The 23,593-nt window shown below is 35.1% G+C and overlaps 1 protein-coding gene across 2 annotated transcripts in view; it reads left to right on the plus strand.

The window, feature by feature from the left end:
* Window positions 1–23,593, plus strand: part of trpn1 (transient receptor potential cation channel, subfamily N, member 1) — an 80,660-nt gene that overhangs the window by 28,263 nt on the left and 28,804 nt on the right. For both annotated transcript variants that reach the window (XM_051137119.1, XM_051137118.1), the window contains exons 7-21: window positions 8,132–8,233; window positions 8,401–8,502; window positions 10,534–10,632; window positions 11,087–11,287; window positions 15,197–15,298; window positions 15,379–15,477; window positions 17,376–17,504; window positions 17,599–17,727; window positions 17,818–17,934; window positions 19,392–19,490; window positions 20,451–20,651; window positions 20,722–20,820; window positions 21,068–21,274; window positions 23,243–23,344; window positions 23,440–23,538. In XM_051137119.1, the coding sequence (XP_050993076.1) occupies window positions 8,132–8,233; window positions 8,401–8,502; window positions 10,534–10,632; window positions 11,087–11,287; window positions 15,197–15,298; window positions 15,379–15,477; window positions 17,376–17,504; window positions 17,599–17,727; window positions 17,818–17,934; window positions 19,392–19,490; window positions 20,451–20,651; window positions 20,722–20,820; window positions 21,068–21,274; window positions 23,243–23,344; window positions 23,440–23,538 (1,887 nt within the window). The remainder of the gene's footprint in view (window positions 1–8,131; window positions 8,234–8,400; window positions 8,503–10,533; window positions 10,633–11,086; window positions 11,288–15,196; window positions 15,299–15,378; window positions 15,478–17,375; window positions 17,505–17,598; window positions 17,728–17,817; window positions 17,935–19,391; window positions 19,491–20,450; window positions 20,652–20,721; window positions 20,821–21,067; window positions 21,275–23,242; window positions 23,345–23,439; window positions 23,539–23,593) is intronic.

The raw sequence follows: 23,593 nt of genomic DNA on the forward strand, positions 1-23,593 counted from the left end.
ACCACACCACCAATGACCTCACCCTCCGCATTGGATCCTGCCATCAGGAGACTATCAGGTTTTTCATCATCTCATCCCCTCAGTCACCACTCATCCTGGGTTACCCCTGGCTAAACCAACATGAACCCACCATCTCCTGGGCAGGAGGCATCATAACTCACTGGTCACCTTACTGCCAACAGCACTGTTTCGTCACCAGGCCAGAAGTATCCCTTTCATCCTCGACAACTCCTCCCAGCAACCCCGTACCCACCGAATACCAGGATCTGCTTGAGGCCTTCAGCACAATCAAAGCCACCCAGTTACCGCCGCATCGACCAGGGGACTGTGCTATTGACCTCGTACCCGGGGCCGCTCCGCCTCGTGGACGTATCTTCCCACTCTCACAACCCGAATCCGAAGCCATGGAGAAATACATCGAGGAGGAACTCACTAAGGGATTTATCTGACCATCCACTTCTCCTGCTTCGGCCGGGTTTTTCTTCGTGAAGAAGAAGGATGGGGGGCTGCGACCCTGCATTGACTATCGCGCACTCAATGAATTAACCATCAAGTACAGGTACCCACTCCCACTCGTTCCCCCGGCCTTGGAACAGCTACGATCAGCGAGGATTTACACCAAGCTGGACCTTCGCTCCGCCTACAACCTTATCCGCATCCGAGAGGGGGACGAGTGGAAGACGGCCTTCTCCACCACCTCAGGCCACTACGAATACCTCGTTATGCCCTTCGGCCTGGCCAATAGTCCGTCGTATTTTCAAGCCTTCGTCAATGAGGTATTTCGGGACATGCTCAACCGCTGGGTCATAGTTTACATCGACGACATTCTCATTTTTTCAAATTCCTATGCTGAACACGTCCAACACGTCAGGTCAGTCCTCCAGCGACTCATTGAACATCAGTTATACGCCAAGGAGGAGAAGTGTCAATTTCATCAGGAAAGCATCGCCTTCTTGGGTTATGTCATCAGTCCTGAGGGCGTCGCCATGGACGACAACAAGGTGAACGCTGTGCGCAACTGGCCCCGTCCTAAGACACTTAAGGAGCTCCAACGTTTCCTGGGGTTTTTCCAATTTCTTCCGCCGGTTTATACGCAACTTCAGTACAGTCGCCGCACCCCTCACATCCATGATCAAGAAGGGCAACGCTCGACTCACCTGGTCACCCAGCGCCACGCAGGCCTTCCATGATCTCCGACAGAGATTCACCACGGCACCAATACTTCGGCATCCTGACCCCCGACTACCCTTCCTTGTCGAGGTGGACGCCTCCAGCACGGGCGTAGGGGCCGTTCTCTCACAGAAGCAGGGTCAGCCTCCCAAGACATATCCCTGTGCATTCTTCTCTCACAAGCTCAGCCCAGCGGAAAGAAACTACGATGTGGGCAACCGGGAGCTGCTTGCCATCAAACTTGCTCTTCAAGAATGGCGGCACTGGCTCGAGGGGGCACAACACCCATTCACCATTCTCACCGATCACAAGAACCTGGAATATCTTCGTTCTGCCAAGGTCCTCAATCATCGCCAAGCCAGGTGGTCGCTGTACTTCACTCGCTTCAATTTCGAAATAACCTATCGCCCAGGCACCCAGAACACCAAGGCTGACGCCCTCTCCCGTGTACATGAGCCTGATCAAACTATCCCGCCATCTGAGACCATTCTACCCGCATCGGTCATCATAGCTCCCGTCACCTGGGATATCATGACGGAGATCACAGAGGGGCAGGCCCAGGACCCTCCGCCAGCTGATTGCCCTAATCATCTCACCTATGTACCCCGTGATCTTCGCACCCGAGTTCTCTCCGAGGTCCATTCCATCCCCAGTTCTGGTCACCCGGGTATCGAGGCCACCGTCCAGCTCTTGCACAATCGATTTTGGTGGCCATCCCTACGATCCGACACTATCACCTACGTTAAGAACTGTACTGTCTGTAACACCTCTAAGACACCCCGGCAACTACCTGCCGGTCTGCTACAGCCCTTGCCGGTACCTAAGCGCCCATGGTCCCACATTGCCGTGGACTTTGTCACTGACCTTCCTTCCTCCCACGGCAACACCACCATATTATCAGTGATCGACAGATTCTCCAAGGGTTGTCGCTTCATTCCCCTTCCCAAGTTACCCACCGCCATGGAGACGGCTGAAGCACTGTGCAATTCTGTGTTTAGGTTCTACGGCCTACCAGAGGATATTGTGTCGGATCGCGGTCCCCAGTTCACCTCCCGCCTCTGGTCCAGCTTCTTTCGTTTACTCGGCGTCAACATCAGCCTTACGTCTGGATACCACCCAGAGGCCAACGGGCAGGTGGAAAGATTGAACCAGGAGTTGACCCGCTTCCTACGTTCATACTGTCAAGACCATCAAGAGGACTGGAGTCGTTTCCTCCTCTGGGCAGAGTACGCCCAGAACTCGATCCGTAAGCCCTCCACAAACCTAACACCATTTCAATGTATCCTAGGTTACCAACCCCCCATGTTCCCCTGGTCCGGGGAGCCCTCAGACTTGCCTGCGGTCAACTCCTGGTTCCAACAAAGCGAGGAGACGTGGAACCGAGCCCATGTTCACCTACAGAGAGCCGTCCGACGCACCCAGGCCCAGGCGGACCGCAGACGCCGACCCAACCCCTCCTACGAGCCTGGTCAGTGGGTCTGGCTATCAACCCGGGACCTGCGCCTACGACTGCCCTGCAGAAAGCTTAGCCCCAGGTACGTGGGTCCATTTAAAATCATTCGCCAAATTACACCAGTATCATTCAGACTCGATTTGCCTGCAGAATACCGTATCTCACCCACATTCCATGTCTCTCTGTTAAAGCCCGCTGGTCGCCCCCGGAGGGGAGGAGATCCTAGACGAGACCGCACCGCAGGGACCACCCCCCCTGATCATCGACGGCGAGGAGGCCTACCGAGTCAACGCCATTCTGGACTCCCGACGCCGGAGCGGTCGTCTCCAGTACCTGGTCGACTGGGAGGGCTATGGCCCCGAGGAGAGGTCCTGGGTGCCCGCTGAGGACATCTTGGATCCCTCCCTCACCACCGACTTCCACTCATCTCACCCAGATCGACCAGCACCCCGTGGAAGGGGTAGACCCCGGCGTCGGCCGCCTCCTCGTGCCAGGAGGCACTCGCAGGGGGGGGGGCTCTGTCACGAACGCGGTCTCTGTGGCTCCCCCTATCCCGCACCAGCGGGAACCCTCACCTGAGTTCTAAGACTGCATTTCCCACGATCCCGTGCCTGGGGCGCGTCACTTCCGGTTCCGGGTCCCCCCGGTTCACTTCCCCTTGGCGGCCATTTTTAGCGCGCCGCGCTGGCTGGCTCTTTGCGAAGTTTTGATTAGTTATGCTGTCAATCCTGAGCGTTTTCTTCTCGGACTGTTTTCACGTTGCCAACCGGACTGTTTATACTGTGTGTGAACCTTTGCTGCCTGCCTTTTGTCGACCCTCGCTACTCCCACGGATTACTCCCTTTGAACGCCGCCGGCCCCGACCCTTTGCCTGGACTTTTACTATTCGTTTGGATTTGCCTTCACCACACCAGTCTGCTGTTGTTGACCCTTGCCTGTTAACGTTGTCTGAGAGAATAAAGCTGTTGCAAATGGATCCACCGCCTCATGATTCATCCATAACATCGTCACAACTAAATAGGAGGGATATAAACATTCATTAGAGTAATGGGTTGTCCAGCTAATATAGCCTTGAGGCAGATAAAGCGACCTGATTTGTCATAATATGTATTTACATTTGATAAAGGTACACGTTTATTTACAAGAATAGCAACTCCCCTGCTCTTACTAGTGAATGACAATCTATACACTTGCCCCACCCAGTCACGCTTCAATTTAGCATACTCAACCTCCGTTAGGTGCGTCTCCTGCAGAAATGCTATGTGGACCTGCTCCTTTTTTAAGAAATTTAAAATCTTTTTCCTTTTTACTGGATTTTGAACACCCTTCACATTCCAGCTGCATAATTTTAATATTGATCTACTTGCTGCCATAAACACAAGAAGATTTATTATGCCAATTGCCCTCGTGTATGTGAGATGCCCCTACACAATTCACTATATGTCTTATTAATTTGCTAATTTTGATTCCCGTGGAGAACGTACCAAAAAAGGAAAATTGGTAGATTTAAAGCAACACAAAATACAGTATTGGAATTAAAGAAAATAAAAGAATAAAAAAAAAGAAATGTCTTACCCTGCATATCGAACATAAGTGAAGAACTATTTGCACTTAACACCTTACAGACATTTTTATGTGTATAAAACGGAGGTCTGACGCAGGTCGGTTTCACATTTGAGAAACATAGGTCTTGTTGGAAACATAAGATGACCGGAACTTACAAAAAACAAACAATAGTTGTGTAGTTATTAAAAAGGAAATAGCAAAATCAGAAAGTTTTGTTATGGTTTTCTACATCGACAGTCTGCTGCGGCAACAGCCTTCTCCTATAAGCTTATACTCATAACCCTTATAAGCAATATCACAGTTATATTTTTTCCTTTTTTTCTCTATATTCATTAACTCAGTCAGACTCTAAATGAGAAAGTGTTGCAAATAAAACATTATTTGTTCCATATGTAAAGTCTAGATGTGCTCTTTCATGTGCCAAAAACCAATGAAAATATGTCCCTATAGACATAAACGACTTAGCCACATTGTCATTCAGTCTCTGGGATGGTTTGGGCCGGGTGAGGTGGTAGGGGTTGATTTAGACAAGCGGTCCAGGAAAGCCTCTACCTCTTCAGGCTGCTTGAAGAGTTTCACGCCATCATGCTGTACTCGTTCACAAAGTCATTTCTTGACATTTGCTTGTCTTTTTCTCAGCACGGCAACAGAGAAATCTTCAAAGATGGAGATATGCCGTTTGTAAACCAGCTGGCTCGCGCAGCTTGTAGAATACATGCTTTGTCTTGGAAGTTGTGAAGTTTTAGAATCAGCGCCCGCGGTCTCTCTCCAGGTGCGGGATGATGTGTAAGAACGCAATGTGCGCGCTCTATCATTACCTGGTGATTCTTAAACTTTATTCTCAAGAGCCTTATCGACGCCTGCCAAAACTTCTGTTGTAATTCTCTTTACTGTCGATATCGCTGGGAGCCATTAGTGCATCCGCCATTTTTGGCCGCAAGCTCGTTTTTAACTTTGAAGATTCCCTTTTACGAAGATTGTAACTTTGGTCAGGTTGTTTCGTTGACATACCTTATTTCATCTACATTTGTTTTTAGCACTATAGGAAGCAATGTTAAATCTGATGAGGGAAAAGTTTGAAACCTTTGCCGGAGCTCGCCAGCAACACATCTACTCCATAATTTGCGTCACGTGACCCCCCCTAATTAAAAATTTTAATAAAAATTACAATAGGATCTGAATACTTCAGTAATTTTTATAAACTTTTATTTTATTATTTTTTAAACATTGCTATTCAGGTTTGATGTATTTTTATTTCTGTTTTAGGTGGGTTTTATTTATTTATTCCAATAATTTTAATTGTAAATTTTAAGTAATTAGAAATGTTGCCTTGGTTAAATGAATAGTTTTTTTTTTTTTTTTTTTTTAATTCACATTAAATAATTTTCACTTTATTTTATTTCACTTTATTTTAATTAACAAAAATGTTTTAGTATTTTAGTTAACCATAAAAAGCTTTTAAATCTTTCAGTCTGTAGTCATTTTGTGGGCATAAAATCACTATATACAGAACAGCCAATAATCATTTGTGTCCCACCACATTCTTTGCTTTGTGAAATCATAACTGACCAGTGACCTGTTGAGTATATATTGAGTGTACGGTGCGAAAATTTCTCCTTTTTTTCCTGGGGGCACGTTTGAGTAGTTGCATTGAACCCAATGGGAGCAGCTTTTGATTACTGACTGACTAGATTACTGAGATCTTATCTGAAGCTCCAGAGGAATTACTAAGGTCCATTTCATCTTATTGCTGTCTAGGAGAAAAAAATTGTATGTAGTATTCATTTAAGTAAATTATAGTAGTTTTGAAGTTATTTTTGTTATTAAAATAAATAAATTAAACTGTAATTGTATTTAAAACAGTAAATGTTTTATTTAAATAATCATTTATTTTAAATAGTCATTTATTAATTTAATTGATTTAGCAAAAAATTTATTTATTAAAATTGAAAAAAATTTTACAATTATTAACATTTATTATTAAAAATATTTGAATATTTTACAATTTATTTTGAGTTATTTTTTTAATTCCCTAGAATTACTGTAATTGTATTTAAAACAGTAAATGTTTTATTTAAAATAATAATTTTAAATACACTTTAAGTTAAAAAATATTTATTAAAATTAAAATTACTGTAAAAATATTTTCAAATGGGAGGTTTTTAATTAAAACCTGTAATACTATTTTCAAATGGGAGGCTGAAAACCAAGTGTGAGGACGAAAACAGCTCATCAGGCCCAGAGACCTCAAAGTCATTAATTTGAAAGGACCTGTTGACGTACGTGTTCATATGTCTTTAGTTTTGTTGGAGACATAATGACACTTTTGCTAATGAGAGATGCCTGAGGTATGAAGAGCTGCTTATTTTTCTAAAAGCAATTTGAAAATGAGCTACACACATCCTTGAAATGTCAGGAAAGAAGCCAAACTTGCGCTCTCACTGAGCGTTTGCTTTCTAGTCTGCTGTGACAGCTGGGATTTGCTTCTGGAGCGATCTGGAGTTTTCTGTGAGGTTTGGACAGGAGTGAAGGGTGAGTTTGAAGGGTGTTTAAGATTGAAGGGTGGATGGAGGAAAATGTTTGTCCTGCTAAAGGTCAGAACAGACAGCAGAACTAATGGATTATTATTTGCATCATAATGTGGCTTCAGACCCAAGGTCATTATAGGTCATTAACTAAAACTAAAACCAGAAAATAAACCTTTGCTGTTTAAAATAAACTTTAACTGAAATAAAATAAAAGATAATTATATTTTATTTTAGCTAGTTCCTCAGGCAAAAATTCTCATTTTTACTACTTGATGTACTAAAATCACTAAAAATGAATAAAAACATATTTAAAAAATGACAACAGTAAAAAACAAAATCGCTAAAACTTTAACTAAAATAAAAGGTAATAAAAGGTAAACATCAATTATTAAAAATAAATAATAATTTTATAATAGCCTACTCAGTTCCTGTGAATTACAGTATTACTAATTAATTACTGTAATACCCAGGGTTTATTTTAAATTATTTGTAATTTTAATTAAAAATAATATTTTTAATGTTGTTTAAAGAACAATTTTAAATGAAAAATGTTTATTAAAATTAAAATTACTCATTAAAATTCTTTCACATTTTATTATAGTCTAATAATTAAAAAAAAAGTAATAAAAACTATAATAGAAGCTCAATACTTCAGACATTTTTATTAGCTTTTATTCTTATTTTTTTTTAAATATTTTTTATATTTTCATTTGAATTATTTTTATTAATTTTGTTGTGTAATTTTGACATTTTTATTTATTTATTTATTTTTATGTTTTACTTTAAATGAAATTTAGAAATTAGTAACCAAACATTACAAACATAAAACAAAAGTGTTTTAATGGTTTAATCTTAGTTCATGATAATAACCCTAGTAGGGAGTGAATTGGAAGCTGCTTTGGATCTAAACTGAAGTAGCACTCGGACAGATTGTGTTTCATATTCAGGTTTAAGTGCTTTCTGATCAGTTATTCATCATTTATTAGAGTATCCGAGTGCTTCATCATTGTATGGTGGACACACGTACACACACACACACACACACACACATACACTGGTTTCAATGTTTTATGGGGACATTCCATAGACGTAATGTTTTTTATACTATATAAACTGTATTTTTTGTCCCCTTACCCCAAACCTACCCTTCACACAAGTCAGAAAACTAAGCTGTTTTTCTCATGGGGGCCCAAAAATGTCCATTTGGTCCTCATAATGTGGTAAATACCAGCTACACACAAACACACACGTAAGTTATGTTACATAAGGTTAGTTGCAGCATGGAGACCAAGAGAAACTGAGGTTTGCTAAAATACAGAACGTATGAGTCAATGTTGTGGCGCTGTTTGAAATACAAACAATGTTCGATTTCTCTAACTGCATTGGACAGAGCGGTGCCTTTGTTTGTTTACAGAACGAATGGCAGACTCCTCTGCACATCGCCGCTCTGGAAGGAGACGAGAACATGCTGAAGTTCTTGTACCACTGCAAGGCCAATCCCAACATTTTGGACAAGGTGAGACAGAAAGAAAAACACAGATTATAACTGAATATTTAATTCAGTTCACCTTTTTATGTACAATAAAGATTCACAAATGTGTTTGTGAGCCAAGCTCTTTTAACCTAAAATGTTTCCTTGACTTAAATTTAATATATGGGTTCTCTCTCTGTCTTTTGTCTCAGATGGACAGATCTCCTCTACACATCGCCGCAGAGCAGGGACACACTAATGTAGTCGAGATCCTCACTGAGAAATTCAAGTCATGTGTTTTAGCAAGAACAAAGGTGACCCGCTTTCAAACCATTTATTATTGGTTAATATGCAAAAAAAAAAAAAAAAAAAAAAAAAAGTCTCAAATAAGTATAGACTTGATTATTTGGAATCAATATCATTTAAATTAATATTACTGCTGTCTATAATAAAAGCAACTGAGAAATTAAGACATCTCATATGGTATTTCTTTTCTGTGTACCAGACTACATAACAGACTCTATACTGAACTATGTACTAGACTATATAACAAACCATACACTGAACTATATATGAGACTACATAGCAGACTCTAAACTGAATTATATACTGGACTACATAACAGACTATATTTAGTATTATATACCAGACTACATAACAGACTATATACTTAACTATGTACTATACTACATAACAGACAATATACGCAACATATACCAGACTACATAGGGCTATATACTCGACTATGTACTAGATTATACAGTAGTCAACATTTGAAGTGGATCCAAGCCTTTCATAAAAGTTGTCCTAAAACCAAAACAATACCCATTCTTGTCTTAGGACAACTTTGATTAACTTTTTTTGATCCACTTCAAATGTTGACTACTGTATATGCAAGACTACATACCAGACTATATAACAGACTATGCTGAACTATATACTGGACTATGTAACATACCATATACTGAACTATATACAAGACTATATAACAAATTACATAACAGACTATATGCTGAACTATATACCAGACTATATAATAGACTACATAACAGACTATACACTCAACTATATAGTAGACTACATAACAGACTGTATGCTGACCTATATACCAGATTATATAACAGAATATATACTGAATGATATAACATATATCAGACTATATAACAGACTACTTTGCAGACTATATACTCAACTATATACTATACTACATAACAGACTATATACTGAACTACATACCAGATTATATATACAAGACTACATAACAGACTATATACTCAACTATATACAAGACCATATAATAGACTACATACTAAACTATATACAAGACTATATAACAAACTACATAACTACATAACAGACTACATAACTATATACATGAATATATATGCAAGGCTACATAATAGACTATATCAGACTATACTATACTATACTATACTCAACTTTATACAAGACTACATAACAAACTATATATTGAACTATATACCAGACTATATAATAGACTACATAACAGACTATATACTCAGCTATATACTAGACTACTACAGATTATATAACAAAATATATACTGAACAATATAACATATAACAGGCTATATACTGAACTATATAAAAGACTATATGACAGTCTGTGTACTGAACTATATACTAATCTATATACTGATCTATAAACAAGACTACATAACAGACTATATACTGTACTATGTACCAGACTAAATAATAGACTACATAACAGACCATATAGTCAACTGTATACCTGAATATATATGCAAGGCTACATAATAGACTATACCAGATTATATACTCAACTATATACTAGACTACTACAGATTGTATAACAAAATATATACTGAACAATATAACATATAACAGGCTATATACTGAACTACATAAAAGACTATATGACAGTCTGTATACCGAACTATATACTAATCTATATACTGATCTATAAACAAGACTACATAACAGACCAACTACTCAACTATATACTGGACTACATAACAGACTATATACTGACCTATATACCAGACTAAATAAAAGACTACATAACAGACCATATACTCAATAATATACTAGACTATATAACAGACTATATACTGACCTATATACCAGATCATATAACAGAATATATACTGAACTATACACAAGACTACATAACAGACTATATACTGACCTATATACCAGACTATATAACAGAATATATACTCAATAGTATAACAAACTATATACTGAACTATGTACCAGACTGTATAACAGACTGTGTACTGAACTATATACAAGACTACATAACAGACTATATTGTAATCTGTGAAGATGTTTCTAATGAGTCTCCTGGATGGTTTCAAACAGAATGGCAACACTCTTCTGCATATCGCATCTCAATATGGTCACCCCACCACCACTCTGGCGTTACTGAGGAAAGGCGTCCCGCTGCACATGCCCAACAAGGTACTGAATGCAGCACTGAAGTTTGATTAGTGGATTGATTATCAGAAGATTGAAGGCAGCTATTCAAAAGTAATTTAATCAGATTGGTTTAGATCTTAAATTAAAACTGATTAAATTACTTTTGAAATTGAAAATATAAGGGGATGTTTATATTATTTTATTGTTCTGTTCCTGTTAATTAAAAACACTTGACCTTATGCTGACTCTTCTGTCTGTTATAGCTAGTAACCTTTGTTTTGATATGTGACCCCATTTAGAGCTCTAATAGTCCAGATTTGGTCATGTGTAAAAGTGTTTCATAGGATTTCCAAATCCAGATCATTCTGATCCAGATTAAACTCTTTTGAGCAATCAAATATTGTTTTATTCTATGACTCTTGTTTTCTGGTTGTGACTGAACTTGTTTATAAAATGTCGTTTGGTGTATGGTTGGATGTTGTGTAATGTTGTGCAGTCTGGGGCGGTTTGTCTTCACGCTGCGGCTAAGAGAGGACACACGGCTGTAGTGAAAGCTCTGCTCCAGAAGGGGGCGCATGTGGACGCCACATCTAAAGACGGACTGACGGCACTTCACATCGCGGTGGAGAACTGCAAGCCGCAGGTGGTGCAGATGCTGCTGGGATTCGGAGCACATGTGCAGCTCAGAGGAGGAAGGGTAAGAAAACACATCTGTACACATCTGATTTATCATCAAGACATTTCAATAAGAGTTCAGCGAGGCATTATTTGAAACTAATCTTAACTCAAATTATTTTAAAGAAATAGTTACAGCAGTACATTTATTATAGTATTTATTCATTTTAGATAATAAAAATATAACTGTTCATTCTTAGTTCATGTTAGCCCAGGTCTGTTAAGTAATATTTAAAACTTTTGATTTTAATAATGTATTAGTCATGGTAATAATTTTAGTTAGTTGCCTTAGTTAACTTGATGTACTAAGATAACTGAAATAAAAAATTAATAAACACTGTGTAGACACAAAAATTTAGACTTAACCATAAAAATTATATTTGTTACTTGAAGTAAAATAAAAAAAATATATAATTTAATAATTAAAAATATATATATAAAATAATTAATTTCTAAAATATAAAATAATAAAGTAAATAATTTATTAAATAATTTTTTATTTCAGGTAGTTGGCAACATTTCTCACTGTTATTTAGTGTTGAATGGAATGATGTACTAAAATAACGTCTCGCCGTGACTTTAGTCACTCGGAGAGCGAAGTCAGTCGCTGTGCGCAGCTCCTGCATCAACCTCGGATCAGGACCACCCTGGTGCAGCTGTTTCAGTGCTTAGGCCTGATGTACTTGCAGGATGGCCATAGCATGCAAGGCAGAGGCAGCCTGGACCGCAGCACTGCAAGCCTTGGCGGCGAGCGCTGACGACAGCTTACAGGCCTTGGACGGGAGGCAAGGACGATTCCTCCAGGTAGCGGTGTTTTGCGGGTACAGGTGCACTGCAACTGCACGCTCCATCTGGGGAACGTCAACATACCCCCTGGCTGCCCCGTCATTAGAAGTCAGGAAGCTACCGCATCCAGAAGCACGCGATCGGAAAGACATCTCGAAAGACACTCTTGACGACCGTGCTTTGTTGGAAAATTGCTCTTTTTGTGCTGGTTTGCCCAGGGAAGGACCGCGGCACAAGCATGCACTCAAAGAGGTGGTCCTCGCTGTATGCAAAGTTACTGGCAGCAAGGAAATGCAGCCGGCTACGCAGCCAAGAGTCCAATGACGAAATCTTCTTTCCAGTCAACTTTCGGTGAAGCTCATAAGCAGAAATCTGAGTGAGTGGATGCACGCCACCATCTTACAGGTGCATCTCAATAAATTAGAATGTCGTGGAAAAGTTAATTTATTTCAGTAATTCAACTCAAATTGTGAAACTCGTGTATTAAATAAATTCACTGCACACCGACTGAAGTAGTTTAAGTCTTTGGTTCTTTTAATTGTGATGATTTTGGCTCACATTTAACAAAAACCCACCAATCCGCTATCTCAACAAATTAGAATATGGTGACATGCCAATCAGCTAATCAACTCAAAACACCTGCAAAGGTTTTCTGAGCCTTCAAAATGGTTTCTAAGTTTGGTTCACTAGGCTACACAATCATGGGGAAGACTGCTGATCTGACAGTTGTCCAGAAGACAGTCATTGACACCCTTCACAAGGAGGGTAAGCCACAAACATTCATTGCCAAAGAAGCTGGCTGTTCACAGAGTGCTGTATCCAAGCATGTTAACAGGAAGTTGAGTGGAAGGAAAAAGTGTGGAAGAAAAAGATGGACAACCAACCAAGAGAACCGCAGCTTTGAGAGGCTTGCCAAGCAAAATCAATTCAAGAATTTGGATGGACTGAGGCTGGGGTCAAGGCGTCAAGAGCCACCACACACAGATGTGTCAAGGAATTTGGCTACAGTTGTCGTATTCCTCTTGTTAAGCCATTCCTGAACCACAGACAACGTCAGAGGCGTCTTACCTGGGCTAAGGAGAAGAAGAAATGGACTGTTGCCTGGTGGTCCAAAGTCCTCTTTTCAGATGAGAGCAAGTTTTGTATTTTATTTGGAAACCAAGGTCCTAGAGTCTGGAGGAAGGGTGGAGAAGCTCATAGCCCAAGTCCAGTGTTAAGTTTCCACAGTCTGTGATGATTTGGGGTGCAATGTCATCTGCTGGTGTTGGTCCACTGTGTTTTTTGAAAACCAAAGTCACTGCACCCGTTTACCAAGAAATTTTAGAGCACTTCATGCTTCCTTCTGCTGACCAGCTTTTTAAAGATGCTGATTTCATTTTCCAGCAGGATTTGGCACTCGCCAACACTGCCAAAAGCACCAAAAGTTGGTTAAATGACCATGGTGTTGGTGTGCTTGACTGGCCAACAAACTTACAAGACCTGAACTCCATAGAGAATCTATGGGGTACTGTCAAGAGGAGAATGAGAAACAAGAGACCAAAAAATGCAGATGAGCTGAAGGCCACTGTCAAAGAAACCTGGGCTTCCGTAGCACCTCAGCAGTGCCACAGACTGATCACCTCCATGCCACGCTGAATTGAGGCAGTAATTAAAGCAAAAGGAGCTCCTACCAAGTATTGAGTACATATACAGTAAGTGAACATACTTTCCAGAAGGCCAACAATTCACTAAAAATGTTTATTTTATTGGTCTTATGAAGTATTCTAATTTGTTGAGATAGTGAATTGGTGGGTTTTTGTTAAATGTGAGCCAAAATCATCACAATTAAAAGAACCAAAGACTTAAACTACTTCAATCTGTGTGCATTGAATTTATGTAATACAAGAGTTTTACAATTTGAGTTGAATTGCTGAAATAAAGCGACATTCCACGACATTCTAATTTACTGAGATACACCTGTATATACCCATATGTACGGGTGAGTGGCTTGGCATGAAAATTCCACTCGCCAATTTTCATTGGCCTTTTCCAATTAACTCAGAGGTGAATGGGCTCCCAAGCGAGACCCCAAATACGTCTGTTATGACGTAACACTGTAGAGTACGACTGAGGGGGAACTAAAACTAAAACTGAATTTTTTTTTTTTTTAACGTAATAAGGACATTTAAAAATAATGCTGATACTTGAAACTTAAACATATTTTATTTCAGCTAGTTACCAAGAATTTAATATAGTTGATCTTGATGTGCTAAAATAAAAAACTAAATTAAAATAAGTAATAATATAAAGTAAAATTGAATATAAAAAAACATCATAGACATATATTTAAAAAAATAATAATAAAAGTGACAAAAGCACAAAACAAAATTACTAAAATAAAATGAAAACAGAAAATATTAAAATAAAAGCTAATTATAAACATTGTATAGTTACTTAAAACGAAAACTTATTTAATTTCAGCCTGTTTTTTATTTAGTTGACCGTGATGTACTAAAATAATGAAATAAAAATGTAAAATTGAAAATTAAAAAAAAAAAAAAAAAACGAAATAGATATATATTTGGGAAAAAAATAATAAAAGTGGCAAAAACACAAAACAAAATTCTTAAAATTAATAAAAAAAAAGGAAAACTAAATATAAAATAAGTGCTAATTATAAACATTATATAGTTACTTGAAACTTAAACTAATTTTATTTCAGCCTGTTGCCAAGGAAACTTTTTTTTATTTGGTTGACCTTGATGCACCAAAATAATAATAATAAAAAAAAAAGTATATAGACATAAAAAAAGGGACAAAAGCACAAAACAAAATTCTTAAAATGAAAACAGAATATAAAAATAAAAGTTAATTAAAAATATTAAAAACATAGTACAATTTTATAATTATAAAATAATACTGGTATTATTTTCTCACCTGCATGCTGTTGTTATTATTTTCCATGAAACACAAAATGAAAACATTTGAAGGCATTTTGAAGAAGGAAATTTTGATTTCAGGTCCGTTAAAGTTCAGGCTGCATCATTCTGCAAATTATAGCTGTTTTGCAAACATGTGCAAAAACTCCAGGGTGTTTCATTGGTTTATAAAAAATTAACATCAAATGAAAGCAAACTTTTGGTTTATGTGCATGTCCTCTATAAAGGCACAGGAAACCCCTCTGCACATCGCAGCGAGAGTGAAGGAAGGTGAACGGGCAGCCGAAATGCTTCTGAAGAGTGGAGCGGATGTGAACGCAGAGCAGGAGGTCGGTCAGAAGGGGGCTTCACAGGTTCACAGTGTTTAACAGAGTTAAAATTGCCATTAAAATAGTGTTTCTCTGATCAGAATGGAGAGACCGCTATGCATGTAGCCGCACGTCACGGCGCTCTACAGATGATACAAGCACTGATCCAGGATGGTGGAGACGTGACCTGGAAATCTAAGGTATGTGATTAAACATCTGCCCTGGAGAAATACTGCATTTTAAAGTGAGACACAACAAAATAAATAATAAATAATACAATCATATTTATTATTTTAATAGTTATAATAAAATATTTTTCTTTTATGCATGAACTAATGTTAAATTGTGTGGTTTTAAATGTTAAAAATTTATTATAATATTTAAAAGTTAACATTACACTAGATTAATAAATGCTGGGAAAGTGCAGTTTATTGTTATTATTTATTTATTTATTTATTTAAAGTGTACTGTTTAAAATGTTGTTATATTTTATATTTTTGTACTGTATTCTGTGTTTTATATTTATATTAATTCAACCCCAAATTTTAAAAAGCCATACTAAAATGTATTTATTTGCTTATTTATTTATTAAAAATGTACTGTTCAAAAGTTATCTATAGTTAGTTTTTTTGTATTGTACTCTTTTTATTTTATTAATATTTATTAATTCATTCCCAACTTAAAAGAAAGCCATAATAAGATTTATTTATTTATTTAAAATGCCCTGTTTGAAATTTCTTTAAATTTTATATTTTTGTATTGTATTCTATATATTTTGTTTATATTTATATTATTTATGTTTATATTTATATTTAATTTATATTAATTAATTTAATATTTATTAATAGTTTAATTAATTAATTAATTAATTAATTCAACCCCAACTTTAAAAAGCCATACTAAAATGTATTTATTTTTTTATTTATTTAGTAAAAATGTCAAAAGATATTTATATTTTGTTTTATATTTATATTTTATTTTTTATATTTTGTTCATAGTTATTAATTCAGCCCTAACTTTAAGAAAGCCATAAGTAAATATTTATTTATAATGTACTTTTTGAAATTGCTTTATATTTTACATTTTTGTATTGTATTCTGTATATTTTGTGTATATTTTAATTTATTAGTTTAACCCCAACTTTAAAAAGCCATACTAAAGTGTATTTATTTTTTTATTTATTTAGTAAAAATGTCAAAAGCTATTTATATTTTGTATTTTAATTTTTATATATTGTTAATATTTATTAATTCAGCCCCAACTTTAAGAAAGCCATAATATTTCTTTATTTATTTATTTATAATGTACTTATTGAAATTTCTTTATATTTTATATTTTTTAACTGTATTCTATATATTTTATTTATATTTATTAATTTAACCCCCACCTTTAAAATAGCCATACTAAAATGTGTTTTTTATTTGCTTATAAGTTTATTTAATAAAACGTCCTGTTTAGAAGTTATGAATATTTTGTATTTTTTATTGTTGTCTTTATATTTTGTTTATGTTTTAAATTCAAACATAATTCAAGCCATATTAAGATGTATTTATTCATTTGCATTGTTTTGTTTTGGTATTCTATATCAGTGTTATCTAAATTTAGCCCCAACTTTAAAAAGATTTTTAAATAAGATTTATTTAATATATATATTACTTTATATATTATATTTTTGTATTGTATTCTGTATATTTAGTTTATATTTATATACATATTTATATTTATTAATTCAACCCCAACTGTAAAAAGCCATACTAAAGTGTATTTATTTGTTTATTTAGTAAAAAAGGTCAAAAGATACTTATATTTTGTTTTATATTTATATTTTATTTTTTATATTTTGTTGATATTTATCAGTTCAGTCCCAACTTTCAGAAATCCTTAATAAGTAAATATTTTTTAGTGTTGTCTTTATATTTTGTTTATGTTTGAAATTCAAACATAATTCAAGCCATACTAAGATGTATTTATTTATTTATTTATTTATTTGCATTGTTTTTGTCTTCTCTGGTAGAGATTTACTTTATTTGCAGTCTCTGTTTGGTTTCCTATATCAGTATTTTCTAAATCGAAATCTATAATATTATTTTGTGTTGAGGTTGGTGAAAGCCCTCTCCACGTTGCGGTGCATCACTGTCACGCTCACGTGCTGGAGGAGATTTTAACCTGTCTGACCAATGAGAGGAGCCGCCAGGAGGTGGAGCGCTGTGTGCGTGAAGGAAACCAGGTGAGACTCACACATCAATGAAAATGACATTATAAATTACAAACGCACCAGGCAAAACCCAGCATGCTTTGCTTGTGTTTGGTGCCCCCTGCAGAACGGCGAGACGCCACTGCACCTGGCAGCTGAGCTCAGGAGGGATGCAGTGCATCATCCGGATGAGGACACCCGCATCATCAAGATCCTGATGGAGCATCACGCCGACGTCACCGCCGTCACTCGACAGGTGTGGTTTGTGCCGTTTGAGAAAAGACAAGATTGATTTTCACAAGATTGATTAGTATGCAAAAATGGTGTTGTGAGCCTGTTTATTCAGAGTGGAGAGACGCCTCTTCATTACTGCACCAGGGTGGGAAACACTGCCACTCTTCAGGAGATGCTCAGTAACGTCCCCTCCAACCAGCTCCAGACCGCCATCAACAAACACGCGAAGGTACGAAACGTGAGATCTGCCTCACATCTCAAACTTCAGAGGCAAGACACTGCAGGTGAATAGGGTTAAAAAATGAACTAATAGTTATCGCCTTTCTTACCCAGTTGATCGATTACGTTGATAATTGCGAAAAAAATTTCTTACCAGTTTTCTAAAATGTTAGGTTTAAATATGCAAATGAGGCACTATTTGTTTGGTGTGTGTGCAAGTGCAACCTAAGTGGAGATTTATGGCTCAGTGTAGGAAAAAAACACTCATTTTGAGAAAAACGGCCTTAAAAAATATGTATTGCAATTGAAATCTATTGACACAAATAGATAAACCGCTATAAAAGAAACACTTAACAGTGTCTTTTGGATTTTTTCTTTCCACTAAAAACAAAATCTTGACAAGTGCATGAAAAAAACAGTGTTTTTGCCTGCAATGTCTCCTCCTAAGGGACTACAGCAGCGTACTACAGCAGAATAGACAGAAATGTTTTCTTTCATTGTACTTTATCCAAAGTAAAATGTGTTAATAAAAATATATATATATATTTTATTATTATTATTATTATTATACACTTTTTTTCCAGTGATAACATTATTTTAGTTTATTTTTAAAATGAAATTATCCTAAACACTAATACAAGTGTTTCTAAAAAAGCTTACTATTTTTATATTTTCAGTTTTAATTTTAGTTTAATTTTAAGTAATTTTTTATGTTAATTTTTTTTTTTTAAAGTTACTATTTAGGTTTAATTATTTTTTTTATATTAATTATTTTTAGGTTTTATCATTATTATTATTTAGTTTTGTGTTATTTATTTATTTCCAGTTAGTAATTTTAGTGCTCAAGCTTAACAGTATTTCAGTTAGTTACTAAAGCAGCATTTCAAAGTTAAAGATAATAACCCTAGGTGTGAATTATTATTTTGCATGGTTTATTTATTTATTTGTTAAGAATAATAACCCTGGATGTAAACTGTAATGCATTTGCATGTTTACTGTCAGCTCCACTGTTTAAAGTGTAATTTTTTCATCTAATCTAAAGCATGTAAAGCTGATTACTTCAGCTTTATTTCAGCTACCAAAAATGTTTAATAGTTTTACCTTTAGTTAAAGATAATAACCCTAGATGGAAATTTATTATTTTGCCTGCTTTTATTTATTTATTTATTTATTTATGTCAAGATTTATTTTTATTTTATTTATTTGTTAAATTTAATTTTAGTTTTAGTAGCAGTAATTTTAGTTAGTAATTTTAGTGCTTGAACTTAATAGTTTTAGTTAGTTGCCAAGCAATATGTCTTTTAGTTCTTTCATTTAGTTTAAATCTAATATTTGTATTTTATTTTGTTCAATTTTATCTTTGTTTAAAACTGCTTTATTTAACAAAATATTTTAATGTTATTTTAATAATATTTCATATTTAATAGATCTAGTTTGAGTGTGTGTATATCTATGTTTGTCACACAGAACGGCAGGTCGCCGCTGCTGTTGGCCGCAGAGCAGGGTCACACAGAGGTCGTAAAGATCCTGCTGCAGAACAACGCCAGAGTGGACGTGTTTGATGAGGTCAGAGAGAACGCATTTACAGTATCCATTAATACTGTGAATTAGCTTTTATTTGTTAGAATTTCACTTTTCATTTTAATTTTAGTTTAATTTTGAACATTATTTTATTTGTACTTAATTTTTTTGTGTTTTTTGTTCCAATATTTCTGTTTAGTTTTATTTGTAATTTATGTAATTTAATTTATTAATCTAGTTCAATTGATTTTCCACATTTACACTGTCAACATTACTTAATTTACTGTTAAATAACATGAGGGAAAACAATAAATAGTTGTATTTTTATGAACTAACATTAAAAAGATCGTTTAAATATTTTTGAAACAGTTCTTTATAGCTGACAGAACCCTGATGATGATGATGATGATGATGATGATAAATAATTATAATATATTATATTATATTATATACATTTTAATGATATATTAACATGAATAACATGTATTAATAAAATTCTTAAAATGTATTAATAAAAATTAATATTAAATTATTAGGTAATAAAAAAGTAATTTTGCTATTTTAGTATAATTATTTTACAATAATTGCTGTATTCATTTACTATGGTATGTACATGCTACTTTTTTTAACATGTTTTAGAAGAAACTGTATGTATTTGTTACATAAAAAAAAATGGTGTACAAATAATTGTCAGTCAGAAAATGCTAGTAAATTTCACTAACATTTACAAAAACATGCAAAGACTGAAACAGTATTTTTCGTAAAACATGCTCCAGTAATCTTGTATTTTATTAAGATATTAATAATATTTTGTTTTATTTACTAAAAAACAAGAAAAAGTCTAGTTTACATAATACTAAACAATACGCATAATGATTTTTTTTTTTTTTAACGTTGGAGAGCTTATAAAAATAATAGTATTTAATTTTGAGACTTCAGATTTTTTATGTCCTAAAGAACCATTTCAGAAATAATGAATTGTGGATTTCTTCAAAATATGAACAGGAGGGGAAGGCTGCCATTCATCTGGCCGCAGAACAAGGTCATCAAGATATCGTGGACGTCCTGCTGGCCCATAAGGCCTTTGTGAACGTCAAAACCAAACAGGGCCTGACGCCTCTGCACCTCAGCGCTCAGAGCGGCTCGGCGCAGCTCGTCAGGTTATTGGTGGAGACCCATCAGGCCAGTGTTGATGCTCTCTCTCTGGTAAGAGACACAGAGTATATAATATGATCTTAATCCCAGAGAAATTAAACTGAACAGATCGTTTTCACAGAAAAAGCAGACGCCTCTGCATTTGGCAGCCATTAGTGGACAACTGGACGTTTGCAGCAGCCTGTTAAGCCTGAAAGCAGACATCACTGCCACAGATATCGTGAGTATAATCAGAAACCTAGACACTTGCAATCCATCATATATATAAATAATATCACATATCCACTCTCAAACTAACAAATATTATGATGTGACCTGAGTGTAAATAAAAAATGAATAATAATAATAAAATTTGCATTTGCTGCCTAAAAGAAGTATATATTCTCAAAATATTTTTTATATATTATATGTTTAATTAGTCCTGTCATCGTGGGTCATATCGTGGTGTTTGGTGTGTGTTGTTTCAGCGCGGTCAGACTCCTCTTCATTTGGCGGCGGAGAACAATCACTCTGAGGTGGTGAAGCTGTTTCTGAGGCACAGACCTGAATTAGCCACGCTAGCAAACATGGAGGGAGCGACCTGCACGCACATCGCTGCGGCTAAAGGCAGTGTGGCCGTCATTAAAGAACTGCTTCTGTTTAATCAAAGAGGAGCTGGAACACTCAACAACAAGGTCAGTCACCAGTCAGATCATTTGGTTTGATTATTTTAATATCATTGAGCTGCTGTTATCATTTTTATTCATATTTTGAAGATTGAAAGGAGAAGTTCACTTCCAAAACAAAGATTCACGTATAATGTACTCACCCCCTTGTCATCCAAGATGAAGAAATTATGTTTTTTGAGGAAAATATTTCAGGATTTTTCTCCATATAATGGACTGATATTGTGCCCCGAGTTTGAACTTCCAAAATTCAGTTTAAGTGTGGCTTAAAACGATCCCAAATGCAGATGTAAATGATCCCAGCCGAGGAAGAAGGGTCTTATCTAGCAAAACGATCGGTTAATTTCAGTAAAAAAAATCTATTTAAATACTTTTTAATCTCAAACGCAGAGGGTTAGGGTATGTCGAAAACTGATCGTATTTTCTCCCTCTTTAAAAATCATTTTAAAAATGTTTGAACTGGAACAAAAACAGTCCAGGCAAAAAAGCATTTGACATTAAAAAGTTATAAACTGTTTTTTTTTAATGTAAATAACCGATCGTTTCGCTAGATAAGACCCTTCCTCCTCGGCTGGGATCGTTTAAGCAAAGCTGCATTTAAACTGCATTTTGGAAGTTCAATATCGGGGCACCAGATCAGTCTATTATATGGAGAAAAATGCAGAAATGTTTTCCTCAAAAAAACATAATTTCTTTACGACTGAAGAAAGAAAGACATGAACATCTTGGATGACAAGGGGGTGAGTACATCATTTGTAAATTGTTGTTCTGGAAGTGGACTTCTCCTTTAACATTTTTTATTTTAGTTAAAGAGTTATGTTTTTTGATTTCATTTTTAGTTATTTTGGTATATATATATATATATATATATATATAAATGTAGTATATCTAACTAAATAAAATTGTGTGAAATGATTCAACTAGCTGACATAAGTAACGAAAGTGTTTTTTTTTTTTTTTTTTTTTTTATTTTAGTTTTCCATTTTAGTTTCTTATTTTTATTTTAGTACATCAGGTGAAAGTGCTGCCTTTGCAACTAGCTAAAATAAAATAAGTATATTTTTAAGTTTTAAGTTTTATATTTAATATTTAAAATTAGGCATTTTTTCACATTTATTAGTTTTTATTTATTTTGATTTCATTTTTAGTTATTTTAGTATATCTTAAAAATATATATTCATACATACATACATACATACATATGTACATATATATTTAATATATATATTTAATATAAATTTTGTAGCTTAAGTTAAAAAAATGGTTTCTATTTTAGTTTTCTATTTTAGTTTCTATTTTTATTTTTTGTACATCAAGTTAAAGTGTTGCCTTTGTTTGCAACTAGCTAAAATAAAATAAGTATATATATATATATATATATATATATATATATATAATATTGTGTTTTTATTTTGTTTTATTTATTTAATAAAAATATATATATATATATATATATATATTAATATAAATTTAGTATAACTAACTAAATAAAATTGAGAAATGATGTAGGTTAAAGTGTTGCTAAAATAAAATAGTTTTTTAAAAATATTTTTTTAGGAAACGCTTATTTTTTTTCAAGTAACAATAATTATGTATATATATATATATATATATATTTTTTTTTTAATGTTTTTTATGTCTATAGTTTTATGAATAATTTCTTCATTTTAGTTTTAGTTATTTAATACATCAGTGTAAACTAAAAGAAAATTATTGCCTTGGCAAGTAGCTGAAATTAAATATGTTGATTTGTTTTTATATTTTATTTTAGTTTTTTTGTTTCATTTATTTTATTTCACGTAATGTTTTACTGTTTAATGTTTTTTTTTTATGTCTATAAAGTGTATATTAATTTTTATTTCCGTTTCAGCTATTTAATACATCAAGCTAAACTAAATGAAAACATGAAACTAGCTGAAATAAAATAAGTTTAATTTTCAGTTATTTATAACTACACTGTTGTTTGTAACGCGGCAGGCTAACGGTTTGTGTCCACTGCATTTGGCTGCTGCTGGCGGTCATATGGAGGTGGTGAAAGTTCTTCTGGAGGCTGGAGCATCAGTGACAGAGGAGGACGCTGTGAGTTTGAAAAACAATGATAGACTTGTGTAAGATGTTTTATGTAGAATGTGATGAAGAACATTGATATTTCCACTGACCTTTGACCCTTTCAGGAGGGCATGACGGCCATACATTTGGCTGCCAAGAACGGACACACTCATATTCTGGAGGTGCTGAAAGGTAGCGTTTCACTGAAGATCCAGAGCTCCAAGGTGCTTCAAGTGAAATATTATAAATGTTAAAAAGCAGAACTGTAATGTAATGTGT

This window comes from Labeo rohita, chromosome 19 (assembly GCF_022985175.1).
Source record: "Labeo rohita strain BAU-BD-2019 chromosome 19, IGBB_LRoh.1.0, whole genome shotgun sequence".
NCBI lineage: Eukaryota > Metazoa > Chordata > Actinopteri > Cypriniformes > Cyprinidae > Labeo > Labeo rohita.